We start from the raw sequence: 15,436 nt of genomic DNA, 5'->3' as shown, positions 1-15,436 counted from the left end.
AGTGTTGAGTATAATTTGTGAAGCAATTTGTAATATTAAACCATTGTAACAGACTGCATTTTCATCTTCATATACCCTTTCAGGTGCACTTTATGAGGAAAAGTCATGCTGTTCACGCCGTATTTCAAAATGTCAAGTGAAATGCATCTGAGCCATTTAAAATGCAATTTCATTTGGAATACAAAACTCACAATAAAAATTGTCCATCTTTATATAAATAAAAGTTTTAAAAAGTACAGACCAACTGATACAAAACATGCTGCCATTCATATATGACACACTAATTCAAAAATGGATAAAGCCATTGTGATGTACATGAATTTTTAAAAATAAGTTGTCATTTTCTAAAATAAGAAATTCATTTCAATGTTTTTTTTTAAAAAAGCTCCAAAACTAGCTTGACAAAAATTTAATCATCCTATATGATTAGAGAGAGGAGCTGAATTTTTATTTATTCTCATTTAAGCACAATTTAATGCAACACATACATGTTCAAGTAATCGATTAGGAACTTGTGACCTCATCAAACTTATTGTTTAGTATCAAAATTTCTTCTAACAATACATTATAAAAAATAAGGTATGCACCAATGGCAAAGTAAGTCTAGGCTGCAATCCTATGCAAATTTACTTTTACTGCTGAAACCAATAGCACAAAGTTGCAAGTAAATGTGCTCAGGAAAGGTGTTAAGCATTAATCTACATCAGTGCAAATTCAGAAGTCTCCAGACAGTTAAACTGGTTTGAAATATGAATCATAGCATCTGAACAAAGAAAATCTACACACATAAACTACTTGGATTTACTACCAATTTTTATAAAAATAATTGGATTAAAAATGGGATGTAAGGAGGTCACAAGCTCCTCAATTAAGCATGACAGTTTTTTCTCCCAGTTTTTAAATGTATACTCAAAGTATGGCATATATATAAATAGAAGACATAATTTAGCTCAATTGTATATATTACATATGTACATAGATACTATGAAAACAAAAGATTCTTAATGACTCTGTTGGAAAAAGTGGCCATCCACTTGTTGATCCAGTATAGAATATGTTCCACATTCAAGGTTTTAAAACTGGAATGGGTCCAAGTTACAGGAGATAAAATCATAATCAGTAGTAAATCCTTAATATATTGATCTAATGCCTTTCCAGATGCTACCACCATATGTTTGAAGAGTAAACATCTTCCAGAAAGGAAACATAGAAAGATGTTTTCTAGACTTCTGACTTTGGACTGATAGAGAGCTGTGCCACTTAAAACCCAGATCTATCTGTAGAAGATTAATTTTGTTTCCCATTACAGATTCTTTTTCTTCTTCATCCATAAAATTAACTGCAGTGAACTTCCAGGAGTAAAAAGGTGTCTTTTTTCAAGCTTGAATAAGAGGAGAAATAGTCACTTGTCCTGAAAGCTGGCTACAATTAAAAATATTAAAGAAAAATTAAACATTGCAAAAGACAAAAGCTCCAGTGCTTATTTGCTATGAGCCTTTAACAAAGTGAGCTACATTACGAAAGACATCAGAATGGCTTTTCAGTTGGTTGCCCAGTGGGCTGACTAGGTCATAATTCCAGAATTAAATACAAAAAGTGCAATATTTACCTTTTCCAACTGGGCATTTTTTTTGGATTTGTACAAAAACTCCCCCACTGCCACAAAGACGGAAAGTACCAATCCAGCTGCCAAAACAATGAAGATGCCGCCAATATTCTGCACTCCGAGGGCACTGGCATCTTTGCTTTCCTCCTCTGGACAACCATTGCCTCGCCACCATTTCTCTTTCATCATGTGTAGCTTGCCTTCCTCTTGCAGATGAAGAATTGCGATAGTTATCTTGTCTCTGTATGGAGACCCTTCAGGAGAACAGAAGGAATGCACAAGTGATTCAGGAATGCTCTCAAAGTACTACATTTGGTTTCATGGACCTCCCACTCATGCCAGGTGCTTCCTTCTAGTTTGTTTTATTTACCTCCCCCCCTTTCACTACACACCCGTGTCCCATCCCAACCATTCCACAAAGTTTTCCAGCCTTCAGAGTGGCTTTGGGGGCAGCAGAGGGCTGCCATTTGTGTGGGCTCTCTTCTGCTCACAGAAGTTAAGAACCCCATATGCCTTTATATGAACAAAAACATTCAAGTGCAGGCCACACCATTTGAACATGCCAGCACAGTCATCCTTATATCACAAATACACACAAACAGACCCAGAACATATCCTTTCCTGATCCACATGAGAAAAGCAGCAAGCAGGTATCCTACTAACAGAACCTTCCATTTGCCACATCATCACCTTAGGCCTCTGTCTTACAGGTATAGAAAGGAGTGGGCACTCAACTCTGGTTCAGGCAAGTGCAGCCCTAAAGAGCCAAATGGTGTACACATTCAGTACTTCTACTCATGTGTCCCTATGTATCATTCAAAGAGGTTGCGGGTAATGTACCATTGTAAAACAATGGAAGATACCAACTGTCTGGAAAAGCATTGTCCAGTCCCATTTAAGTAGTTAGATCGTATTGATTTAGATCTCATGCTACAAGGCCCCTCTATATAAAACATAACAGAACAAAAAAAAAAGTATTCTAATCTTGCGCTCAGATGAATCAGGAAGTTGGGAAGTGAAAACATTGGTTTGGATCAGAATGTCTGATAAAGTCTGGCACACACTTTGGAATCTGATTTCTCTATTGGATGGAGAGCATAGTACAAAAATGCATTCATGTGTGACTAATAGGTCCTGCTCGTGTTTTCGTATAATTTTGCTGGCACAGCAATTTATACATGAGGAATCTTGCCGCAAATTTTTAGCGTGCTTTTGTTGACAGCACTGGGGTTTAGAGTGTCTTCTGTGCCAAATAAGTACATGGCATTTTTTGACCGACTATTACTATTAAAGGTTCAGAGCAATCACTCAAGAGAGCTATGTGGTGAGTTCCATGGTGATAGCAGAACTACAGTCACTGAGAACAAACCTTCCAGAAGACCATTATTTAGGCTACAATCTCCCATGTACACATGGGAGAAAGTTCCATTAAGCTCAGTGGAGCTTACATCTAAGTAGATATGCATAAAATTGTACTGCTGGTGCTGCATGGGTCAGAGGTAAAACTGATTCTATGCCAATAAAGGTCTTATGTATGTAAAACTGAAACTCAGGGCAGTTGCAGAATCTCCCAATGAGCTGGATGTATCAGCTGTATGGAAGGGGAAAAAAGGAGGTCTAGTCCATGTCAGAATGTGTAAAAGGTGGATTTTGAATTCTGGCCCAGGATTCTGCAAATCTAATACCAAATGAATGTACTCTGCATTCCATTACCCCAGGATAAAGTGCAATGCCAATCTTCCCTCCCCCATATGACTATTTTTTGAAATACCATTTATTATGTAAAGGGTTTGTTCTTAATTTTAATGAGATATTGTTGTCCAGGGCTTTGGGGGAACAGTGCCCAGAGACTCAACATTTTACAAATTATATGAATTAATAATGTGAACGTAGAACAGTTTTATTTTTGGCAAGCAGTAAATCACTGGCATAAGCGCTTTTCCTGTTGAAACTTGGGACAAAAACAGCAATAAATGCTTAAAAGCTTACTAAGTGGTAGCTGAGGTGACACAATGAGGTGGACGTAGGTAGCTTCTGGTGAACCCAGTGAACCCAGATCTACCACTCACTGTAACTGTTTAGAAAGTCAGGAAAGCAAACCATGTGTAAACTGTGTGGCTACCATGTGAGAGGAGGTTAAAGATAACTGTCTCCCCATGTTGTTACAGCTGTTACATAGGCTCATCCATGTGTGGATGGGCTAGTCCATCAATACATAGGGCTGGTCCATCCATGACACTAGGTGAAAGAGCTGCAGTGAGCAGCAGGTTGGAGGAGACAGCAAATTGGCAGGAGTGACTGCCTTCCATGACTATCCTCACCTTTCCCAGCCACCACCCACAAAGGTACTTCACTGTGCATGCCAGTTCCCTTCTTGTTGGCTAGGAGAAAGCAAGGAGATGACTTGAGCAGCATCAGTGACTCACTTCTTCCTCCACATTGGCTGTCACAAGCAAGCATTTATATCAATGCAACAGGAGAAAAAATGTAAGAACTGCTATGATCCTCTCCCAGTTTCTCCCCTTCCAGGGAAGTGATCAAAACAGCATTGCTCTTTCATCTTCTTCCCTGCCTGGCTTCTTCTTCAAAATAGACCAGGCAGAGCATTCTGGGAGAGGAAGACATATCCTGTTCCCAGCATATCCTACTCAGTCAACATGACTTTGCTTTGCCTAACAGCAAAGGAGTGATGGTAAGATCAGTCCAGGATCACTCTGTCATCACTTCCTTCCTTGCCCACTAGTTTCTACTTGAAAACAGGTCAAAATAGTGGCAAGGTAGGGGAAGAGGCAGATCAGAGCAGGATTTCTCAATAAGCAATCCCTTATCCTGATTTCAGCCCATTCCTTATATTATTGTGAACTTGGGAAGGACCTAAGTTTCATGCTGGGTCTCTAATACCTTCAGTTTCCCAGAAAAGCCAGGTAAAGGATAGGGGGAAAGATTTCTGCCCCAAACCCTACAGAGATGATGGACCAGACACTAGATAGACTAGTAATCTCATTCAGGCTTTACATGTTCCAATGAATATTGGACTCACAGATGTCAATGTTCACATCTGGGTTTTTTTGTTTGTTTGTTTTTACAAAAATGTGCAACACGTAGGCAATACAATGCTTTAGTAAACTCGCATTGTTTTGAGCCTGACTGCACCTCCTTATATGCTGTGTTTTAATTTAAAAAATATGCAAAATAGCTACTCCTACCACAGTTTCATCCCAGCTCACCCCACCCCTTTGCTATTTATAAATAAAATGAATCCCACATGCAATCAAGTTGTGTGTGTCTGATTTGGTCCTTAACACCAACACTAAGATTTGATCCCAGATTCGCCACCAGTTCACAAGCAACTGTGACAACATATACCAAGGTTACAAGCCTTGTGGCTAAGATAACAGTTTGGGCCATCAAGTCCCGTATCTAGTCCAACTAGATGCAGCTCTCCAAAGTATCAGGCAAAAGCTTGTCAAGGCCCAAAGCTTGATACCCTTTTCAATGGAGGTATCATTGGAAATGACCACATTCATGCAGAGACTGTGCTCTTATAATCGAGGTCTGGCCTGGCACAGGGATCCTATGCAAGAGTAGCTTATCAGGGTTAGGGAGAAGAATGAACTCCTCTAGCTTTCTGGGCATGACACCCCATAGTACATTTCACAACAACTGTATTAAGCAATAGAGTGAGCCCTCCTTATCCATGGCCTCAGCATCCATGGATGCCGAGCCTGTGCATCAGAAGGCACAAGTCACCTCAGAACTCCTCCCAGACGCAATTAGAAGTCGCCAACATGAACCGGAGGTGTGTCCGGTTTCTTGTGGTTTTTAGTATCCATGTATTTCAGTATCTGTACGGAATCATGGAGCCACTGTATAACCATTTTGGTTAGACATCTTTGCCCTGCCTGCTTGCTTGTTAGGAAGAAGAATGTCTTCTCATGTTTGTGAAAGACACGGCATGCTGTTGTGGCAATAAGTAATCATCAAGATGCTGATAAATCACAAATCATGCAGTTGGGGTCAAGCCTTCAGGTTCATATGTAGCCCACAATGCTGCTACTTGTGGCAATATTTGGATAAATTTGCTTACGATAATTTAGCAGCAGCAGAGTTTTGCAAAGAACCTTGAAATGTCTTTCACTTTGATCCCACTGGATGTTCCAGGATTTGAATGTGACAAATTTGTTTGTTTGTCCTGAGAAAGCTAGAAATTGCAGCTTTGCAGTGTGTGAGCTGACCACGTTCACCTCCTTTCAAGCGGAGACTTCAATCTCTGACTGAACTTATTATCTATTAGGCAGAAGTTGGGTGAAATGACAGTATAGACTGAACTCACACACTTCTGTCCCTCTGTGCCTGGCTGAGTTCTGCTAGCGCTGATCTGAAAATTAGAGGCGGTTTTGATGGAAGTGATTGTGGTAATTGTGGGATGGAAATAAATTCTTGTAAAGTTTCGAGGAGACAGCTTAGCACTGTTTGGTGGAACCAACAGCAGTGTCATTTTTCTTTCTTTTTTACACTTAACATCTCTCCAGGGCAGTGGCAGTCAAGACTGAAGAACATTCTGAGGGGGAAAAATGGCAGCTGCCAGGAGGTTTGAAGAGATTACCCACAATTTCTCAGGCCTACCCAAGAAATTTCTGATAGTAGACCATCTTCATTGCCTAATGATATGGAGAAGAAAATTATGCCTGTTCCCATGTTAACTTTTTCTGTGTGTGGGAACATCTTTGCCTCATTTGCTAGCAGGAGGGAAGGGGACAGACTGCACCAGCAGATTGGTTCTGCAGAGGGAGGGAGCAAATATGTTTGCAACGAGTAGCCTCCAGTAGGGCTGCAACCTTGGTTTGTTAGTCTTCTGGGGTTGAGACAAGTGTCTTGATCCACTCACCCATACAATAGTTTGAGAACACAATCATATCCCCCCCACTGGTGCACCTGTGGCCCCATCCAAAAAGGAGTGTGGTAAATCCAGTGGCATACAGATTGGGAAGCTTCAGAGGGGAAAGGGGAATGTTTTCCCTTAGCCCTTCATCAGCCTCACACTCTGCAATGGATCTGTGGGTCTGCACCAGCTCTGTAATTGGCACACATTCAAGAAGAAGAGGTGGGGAGGTTGCAAAAAGAGGGGCTAGTTATCCAGCATGAGCCATCAGCACCTGATCCACCCCTTCCTGCAGGAATTGTGCACAGGGAGCCCTGCAGTGGAAAAGTATTGAGGGACCTGATCATTAAACCCCATTTACCTCCCACTATTTCTATAACCTATAAATCATGCTGTTTCACACATTCACCTAATAGAAAGAGTCATCTGGATTTTGTTGCCTACACAGTTGTATAACATGTAGTTTTCCCACTGTAGTTCTCTGTATTGGTGTATTGTACTTTTTCACAGTTATATAACATAACATAAGAACGGCCCCACTGGATCAGGCCATAGGCCCATCTAGCCCAGCTTCCTGTATCTCACAGCAGCCCACCAAATGCCCCAGATAACCTCATTCTGGTGGCCTCCCTTGCATCCGGCATTCTGACATAGCCCATTTCTAAAATCAGGAGGTTGCACATACAAATATTTTACACTGAAAGCCATTGCTATAATACAACATATAATATAAGCATAAAATATTCATGAAATCTTAATTATAATAGCTCAAAGTTCCCCAAAGATACGCCTTACAATGTGAGTTATCCTAGATTTAATTAAGGTGGTTGGGGATTTGAAACAGGATCCTGAGGGGAAGACCAAAGAGCACATTTATAAAACCTCTTATCCTTATTATGGATTCCAGGCTAAGGGAATGGGCGTATGGAAATGCATGAGTCTTTATAACTGGTGCATAATTCTCAAGTTTAAGAAAACCATACAACCTTCTGGTTCCACTCCATCCCTTCTCTGTTCTGGAGGGACTGTTGCAAATATGCATAAAACTAATTTGGAAGAAAATTTAATTGCAGTAATGCTGTTGCTTAAGCTATTGGGAACATATTTACTATGTGGAAATATATACAGAAATCACATGGGAGCACAATTTGGTCGCACATGGCAACAAAGAGCAGCTGAATGTATGTATCATTTTCATCTTCTCACATAAGCCACAAGCCTGTTCACCATTATATGAAGAGTCAAATGGAGCACAGTCACTACATTCACACTTTGCTGAATGGGGAAAAAAATTACTTACTGCTTACACTATTGGAGGAAAAACAGTTTTCTTTATAAGATAGGATAAAGTAGTGTTTTATTTTAAAGTGGTATTTAAAAGTGGTATTTTGGAAAGGATGTGTTTAGATACTTTAAAGGGTATTCTTTGGCCTTGGCAAAGCTGCTTCAGGCCTTTTCATACAACCACAGACTTAAGATCATCTACTGTAACAGTCTTATACCTTCTATACTCATTTGTCCCACCAGATAAAGACATCAGTATTGACCGGTTTGGAAGATACCCTAATTGGCCTGTCCTACTGCCATATATTCAGTACAGAGTGCAGTTTATCTGAAATGCCCTAAACCAATTCCTGTATTTATGTATGGTTTGGATGGTTAAGGTGGCAATGGGATGGCACTCTGGGTAGTAGGGTGCTCCTTCCTGACATTAGCTGGTAGAGCCATTCCTGGGCCAGATCACTGGCTTGCTATTTTGAATTCTACAAGCTTGCTACACTTGCTTGCCACATTTTCCTGTCAGGCACATACTTTTAATCATCTGTGCTTTGAGAGAGAAAAATGCAAATTTGCAACGTTTGATTATCCATCTGTCCATTTCAGCAATTCTAAACACATTGCTAATATTTTTCACCTACAGAAAAAAAATAAACCCCTCAAGTTCACCCCATTATAATAAAATATATGCATCAATTTCACCCCCTTATATTAAAATGTATTAATTTTAATTACGTTGCAGATCTGGAGCTTAGCAGTTTATGTATGCATATGTGATGAACACTATAAACAATATGAAGGGTAAAGGAAAAAGGGTATTTTTTATCTGTGCTCCAAAAGAACATCCATTGACTTAGGAGTGGAAGGCAAAAATGCTATTATTCGTTTATAGAGATATAGAAACCGTAATAACATTCTGTTCTGCAGGGGCTGCAGCCTGTGGATAAAAATTAAGCTACAAAGATGAGAGAAATAACAGGCTGGTGTCTTGTCTGGTCCTAAACTATTATCTTTTAATGAGCAACTGTTTATCTTTTCAGAAGGTATAACAGAATCAGGGCAACCTTTGAAAAAGAACAGTAAGAGAACAAAAAGAGATTGATTTTCCTCATAGAAGAGAAATAACATAACTATTTGTGGGGGGGGAGAGAAAGAGAGCACTGATTTTTTTTTTTATTTGAGCACCTGTGTTTACAAATTCTGTCTTGTTTTATATGTTTATAAATTTAAAATCACATACAGAGACTATACAGGTGGAGCCTATTTATCCGCGTTAGTTCCGTTCCTTGACTCGGGGAGATTAACAAAAAATGCATTGTGCTAAATTCCATAGAGTTATGCAAATACGCTGCAGCCTGACACTTGGGGCTGGAAGGAAACTAAGGCAGCTGTTATCAATCCTCTCCCCTCCGCTCCTTCACCTCCCCCTCCTCCCCCTTTCACAGGTGGGATGCTGAGCTTTTAAGAGTCCAGTCCTATGTGTTTCTACTCAGCCCCATTGTAGTCAATGGGGCTTACTCCCAGGAAAGTGTGGATTGGATTGTAGCCTAAATCTCATACTTTGCTTGCTGGAAAGACTTGCTTGCTGGGCTGTTTTGTTTCCGTAGGCTGCAGCATGGAGAACCGGTACCATCTGGGGGGGGGAGAATTGGGCAAACACTCCCTGGGTTTTTTAAAGCAATCCCCTCTGTTGCTACTGCCCCTGCCCCTGTGTGTGTGTGAGTGAGAGAGAGAGAGAGAGCGCGCGCGATCAAGCGCGTGTGCCACCTTGCTGCATGTGCTCTGGATACAGAGGTTTTCTGCCCCCCTTCCCCACTTCAGGGGCTCCAGGAGTCTTACTGTTCCTTCGCAAGGGGAACCTCTTCCATGGCTCCAGGGCTCTTTCCCTGCCTGGATGCTCCCATGTGGCTCTCATGAGCCTTTTTGCAGTGTTTTGGGCTGCCTTGAAATGGAGCGAGACACCAGCGAAGGGCAAAGGAGGTAAAGCCATGTGTGACTTTCAGTTCCCCCACCCCATTCGCATTGAGACAAGTAAAAAAAAATTAAAAATCCGTGGATAAATAGGTTGCACCTGTATTATGAGTGAGAGTGAAAGAAACAGGATTTTAAAAAATACTTTAAACCCATTTCTGCCCAGCCCAGAGGTGTATACATTTGATCCCTGTTGGATATATGCAATGTTGGGCAGAAATGGCTTAAAAGCACTGATTCCAGCTCCATACCAACTGCAAATATAATACAGTTCCTATCAGTATTTGAACTGACAGCTAGGCTTTCTTTCAGTCTGACTTTCTTTCAGCAGCAGATACAGGGGATGTGCTGTTTCAGGTGGCAGAGGCACAGATTATGCACCAGCAAGTTTATTTACAAAACTCAAACCTTGTGCAACGGCTGTACAGCTCTCTAGTTCAGTCTAGGCCCAAGCCATTTTCCTTCCTTTCCATTTATTGATTCTTATAATGCTAAATTTACCGCCAAGCAATACTATCAGCCCTTGGTTGTAAACACCACTGTATAAAAACTACCGTATTGCCTTTCCTCTTAAAGTATTAACAGCGCGATTCCAACTTGCGTTGGAAAGGGGAGGCCAGCAGTCCTGCCCCTTATCCAACACAAATCAGGGGCTAAAAGTAGCTCAGCCCAGGGCAAGGGAAATGACTTCCCTTTACCCCAGGGAGTGCCGCTGCAATCCCAGTGGGTCTCCTCGGATCTGCACAATGTAAACCTGGTGGCGCAGATCCGAATAGCCCAGGCTGCCACGGGGCTGCCCAGGAATGGGGTCAGGATCTGGCACAAGTGCTGGGTCCCAGCCCCACCCTCTGCTCTCCTGCCACCTACTCACAGGCCTGTGCTGGTAACTGCCTCTGCTGGGCCACCATGAAGTACTTCACAGCACTTTCATGATGGCCCAGGGCAGTGCGCTGGAGACCAGCGCTGCAGCCCTGGTGGATTGGTCTGTCCTTCTTTTCTTCTCCAAATTAAATATACCAAACCCCTTTCACCATACTTCATCAGCATGGTTTCCAAACCCCTCACCAGCCTTGCGGTCATCCTCTGAATCCACTTTAGCATGTTAATGTCCTCCTTAAAATGTGGCACACAAAATAGGTGCAGTTTTTCAGGTTTTGTCTGACTAATAATAATAATAATAATAATAATAATAATAATAATAATAATAATAATAATAATAATAATAACTTTATTTCTACCCCGCCTTTCTCCCTGAAGGGACTCAAGGCGGCTTACAACATATTAAAAACAATTTAAAAAACAAATAAAAACATATTAACAGATACTAAAAACAGCAGTCAGAGTAAAAATAGGTAAAAAGAGCATAGAGCAGCAGCAAGTCATAAAAGAATCAGACCTGTAAAAAAATATTAAAAGATGTTAAAAAGATGTTAAAAGGCCAAGAACTCAGAAGGCCTGTTTAAACAGAAGGGTCTTCAGGCCTTGCCGAAAGGTCTCACGAGAGGGAGCCATTCTTAAGTCAAGGGGAAGGGAGTTCCATAGCGTTGGTGCCACTACTGAGAAGGCCCTATTTCTTGCAGCCGCCCCACGTACCTCCCTAGGCGGCGGCACTTGTAAAAAGGCCTTCTCTGATGACCTGAGAGGGCGAGCCGGATTGTACGGGAGCAGGCGATCTCTAAGATACCCTGGTCCAGAGCAGTATAGGGCTTTAAAGGTCAATACCAGCACCTTGAATTGGGCCCGGAAACGAATGGGCAGCCAGTGCAGCCGCTGGAGAAGCGGACTGACAGGGTCGAACCGCCTACCTCCAGTAACCACACGGGCTGCCGCATTCTGCACTAGTTGCAGTTTCCGAACCGTCTTCAAGGGCAGCCCCGCATAGAGTGCGTTACAGTAATCTAATCTCAATGTCACCGAGGCATGGATCACCGTGGCCAGGTCTGCACGATCCAAGTACGGCCGCAGCTGGCGCACCAGCCGAAGCTGAGCGAAGGCCCCCCTTGCCACAGCCGCCACCTGGGAATCCAGGAGCAGCTGCGAGTCCAGGTGGACCCCCAAGCTGCGGACCTGCTCCTTCAGAGGGAGTGCAACCCCATTCAGCGCAAGCCGATAGTCCAGCACCTGCATCGAGGATTTCCTAACCAGGAGAGCCTCTGTCTTATCCGGATTTAATTTCAGCTTGTTAGCCCCCATCCAGATCCTCACTGCCTCCAGACAGCACTCCAGGCCCTCAACTGCCACCCTGGAGACTGGAGGAAAGGAGAGATAGAGCTGGGTGTCATCGGCATATTGATGGCACCCCACTCCAAACTCCCGGATGACCTCTCCCAGCGGTTTCATGTAGATGTTAAATAGCATGGGGGACAGAATTGAGCCCTGTGGCACCTCACATATGGACTAGAGCACGACAGAGTAGAACTATCACTTCTAAGGACTGGGATTCTATGTTTCTTTTACTACTGTACTGTATGCAGTATGCAGTTTTTGTCTTTTTTTTTTTTTTTTAAAGAGAGCAACAACACTGCACATCTCCAGTTATTAGGCACCTCACTCATTCTCCAGAAGTTATCAAAGAAAGTGGATCCAAGAATATACTTGCAAGTTCCTACAATACCCTGGGATATGTTAAGAGTACACGTCTCGTTTTTCTTGCAATACATGTGAAGCTGATTCTGTCAGTGCTCAAAACAATAACATCTGGCACCATAATTGCATTGTAATAAATAATTACATTGACCACTGGCTGCTCTGGCAAGCCTCAGCAAAATGCTCAGTATTTCCACAGTCATTGAACTGGGATGCCTACACAATCCATCCTGTGTAGCTTGCAAGATGCTTTGTAGATCCACAATGATCTTTTCCCTGTTACTTGAATATGTTAGGTCTGTATATTTTTTTCTCCTCCATTTACTTGCTCTTTGTAAGCATTTGTCTGCAACATCATCCCATTTTTCTGCAGTGGATTTGCAGCTTGCACTGTGCCTCCTGTATCCAAGCTCATTATTTTATTTTCTGATTCTTGAAGCAAGCATTCGCTTGTGAAACGCATGTTGTTCTCTCGGTAAAATGATCTCTAAAACTCTCATCTGCCATTTTCCAAATTCACATGTAATAATTAGTTCTCTTCAAGTAGCTATATAATGTAATGGTTTTCCTTTGAAATGTAGTCTTCTGTTCATGCTGGCAACATTTAAACAGCTACATTTAAGTAGCTACATGCTGGTAACATTTAAACAGTTACAACATCCTTGTACAACTATGTTTCAATTATGACTGAAACAGTTACAACTACATTTCCCAGCAGGCAAGTCTCACGGCCCAATCCTATTGGTATGAGGCACTTTGCAGCAGTGCAGAGAGCCGTCATGTCAGTGGGAAGGCCAGATCCTTTCCTTTTGTACTGGCAGAGTAGCAGAGGCCCACTGGACCAGATAAGGCCATTGGGGGTGGGGGTATGGACCAGCACCTTGAATTGTGCCTGGAAATGAATGGGAAATGAACTCTGCAATACACCTGGCCTCTGAGAAGGGGATATTGGGGAAACTATAAGGAAAATCTGTCTCGGAAATTTATTTATTTTTTCTGTAAACCACTTTGGGAACTTTTGTTGAAAAGCGGTATATAAATACTGTTATTATTATTATTTTTATTATTATTAAAAATCCATAAGCTGCATTTTAATTTAATTTTTTTATTTATTTTAAAACATTTATATCCCACCTTTACTCCCACAACTGGAAAGCCCAAAGATGACATGCAACAATGTATTAAAAACATAACATACTTTTAAAAAATTATGCAGTTCTTCATCATGGTAATGCGCATGACACAAAGGAAGGCTATATTAGAAGAAGAAAGAAGTAGAAACTGAAGAGTAATGCACACTCCAAATGCAGAAAAAAGTTGCTGGAGGGTGGAGTGGCAAAGAGGGCAGGATAGAGAGAATGACTGGCAAAAATATGTAGAAAGTATGGAAGGAAAGGGAATGGCAAAAATCTGATCCCTGTATTTGGAAATGCTGAAAAGTTCCTGAGAAAGAAAAAGAAATGTAATGTAGGTTAGAATAATCCCTTTACACCTTCATTCATCCGGCATTTCCATAGAATTACGGATTGTGCTTAGTTAATTTGTATCTCTACTTGAAACTTCTAAGACAATATTATTGGTGAGCTTATATATTTAATAATAATAAATAATAATACAGGTATTTATATAGTGCCTTTCTTGGTCTATTTAGGAGTATCCTAGGGGATCCTAGCTAGCTACTATACTTGAATAGGATCCACCTGTCTTCCAACTTCAAAGGAGGCAAGGCGTCTGCCTATGTAGGCAAGCTCTTATTTTTAATTTACTGAATACTATAAGCATTGTCCTTGTCTGAGATTTGGTCTCCATCTATGCTTTCTTTGAATTTTCTGGAAGGCTGACAGACCTTCTTGTTTCAGCGGGACATTAACAGCTGAAGTTAAAGAAGACTGGGGGCCAACCCTATCCAACTTTCCAGCACTGGTGCAGTCGCAATGCAGCTCCAAGGTAAGGGAAGAAATGTGCCCATACCTTGAGGAGGCCTCTGTGACTGTCTCCTCACCACAGGATGCACTGTATGCTCCATTGGTACAGCTGCACTGGCACTGGAAAAATGGATAGGATTGGGTCCTCAGATAGTTTTATTTGGTGATACAATAAATTTTAATTGTGCACTCTAATTTTATTGTATTGTGTTTTTAAAGTGCTCTTACCAACCTTAAGCCCTAGTGATGTGGTAGAACAGAAATTCTAACACAGAGAGTAGAATTGTACATCCATTATAGCATTTAGGCTTTTTGTTTGTTCAGCTTCCAGATGTTGAGTAGTGTTTTCAGCCTTTTATTATTTTTCATTTACAGTGGGTTTTGGATTGACAAGTTTGGGATCAGCATCAGAAATACAGCTGCTCTTTAGACTGAAGCAACAGATTAAAACAAAAAAAAACAAAACCCAAAGTGCAATCTTAGGCCTGGTGTGCAATGAGACTTACTCCCAGGAAAGCGTGCATACAATTGCAGCCTCTGCCACTGATGTCAGTGATGGTGAGCAAAGGGATTGATAGACCTACTTTGTTAGTTGGAATTCCATGTAAGCTGTTAAGGAAAAAAGAGGAGTAAGCAAGGATGGAGTAGTCTGGGAAGCAGGCACAGCATGGAGCCTTCTTCATCTCTGACCACCTCCCGTTTTTTGCTGAAGATATGCTTCCCCAAGTAAAGGAGCACTACATCTTAATGCGTTATCAAAGGATCCATTATCTAAATTGTGTGTGTGCTGGCGAGGATCTCTGTACCTAGATAATATAGGCTGTTTCTGTCAATAGTTGGTTTTTTTTAAGCATCTATGTTCCCAAACAAACCACACAACTTATGATAGTAATTTGTAACCTTTGGCAGGGGGAAGAGGTAGGGACACCTGTCGATTGCACTGTTAGAACTTGCTCAGTCACTCTGGTTTTCAGTCTTGGGAGTGATCTTAGATTCATTGTTGTCCCTGAAAGTCAGTGTTACAGTAGTGGCTAGAAAAACTTTACACAAAACCTTTTTTTTTGAGAAAGTACACTATTTGCTATGACATGAATTTAGCAACCATAATCGAGCCATTTTCAGCTGATGCTCTATTGGGAGTTATGGGGGAAGGCATTCTCTGTAGAAATGCTGCAACTATGGAATTCC

General features: G+C 41.5%; 1 protein-coding gene across 2 annotated transcripts in view; it reads right to left on the bottom strand.

Annotated features, from left to right (window-relative positions):
* GRIK2 (glutamate ionotropic receptor kainate type subunit 2) overlaps nucleotides 1-15,436 on the bottom strand; it is a 326,420-nt gene that overhangs the window by 25,043 nt on the left and 285,941 nt on the right. For both annotated transcript variants that reach the window (XM_066612979.1, XM_066612971.1), the window contains exon 14: nucleotides 1,610-1,860. In XM_066612979.1, coding sequence (XP_066469076.1) covers nucleotides 1,610-1,860 — 251 coding nt within the window. The remainder of the gene's footprint in view (nucleotides 1-1,609; nucleotides 1,861-15,436) is intronic.

Source organism: Tiliqua scincoides, chromosome 1 (assembly GCF_035046505.1).
Source record: "Tiliqua scincoides isolate rTilSci1 chromosome 1, rTilSci1.hap2, whole genome shotgun sequence".
Lineage (NCBI taxonomy): Eukaryota > Metazoa > Chordata > Lepidosauria > Squamata > Scincidae > Tiliqua > Tiliqua scincoides.
This window is presented reverse-complemented; position numbering and strand designations above follow the sequence as displayed.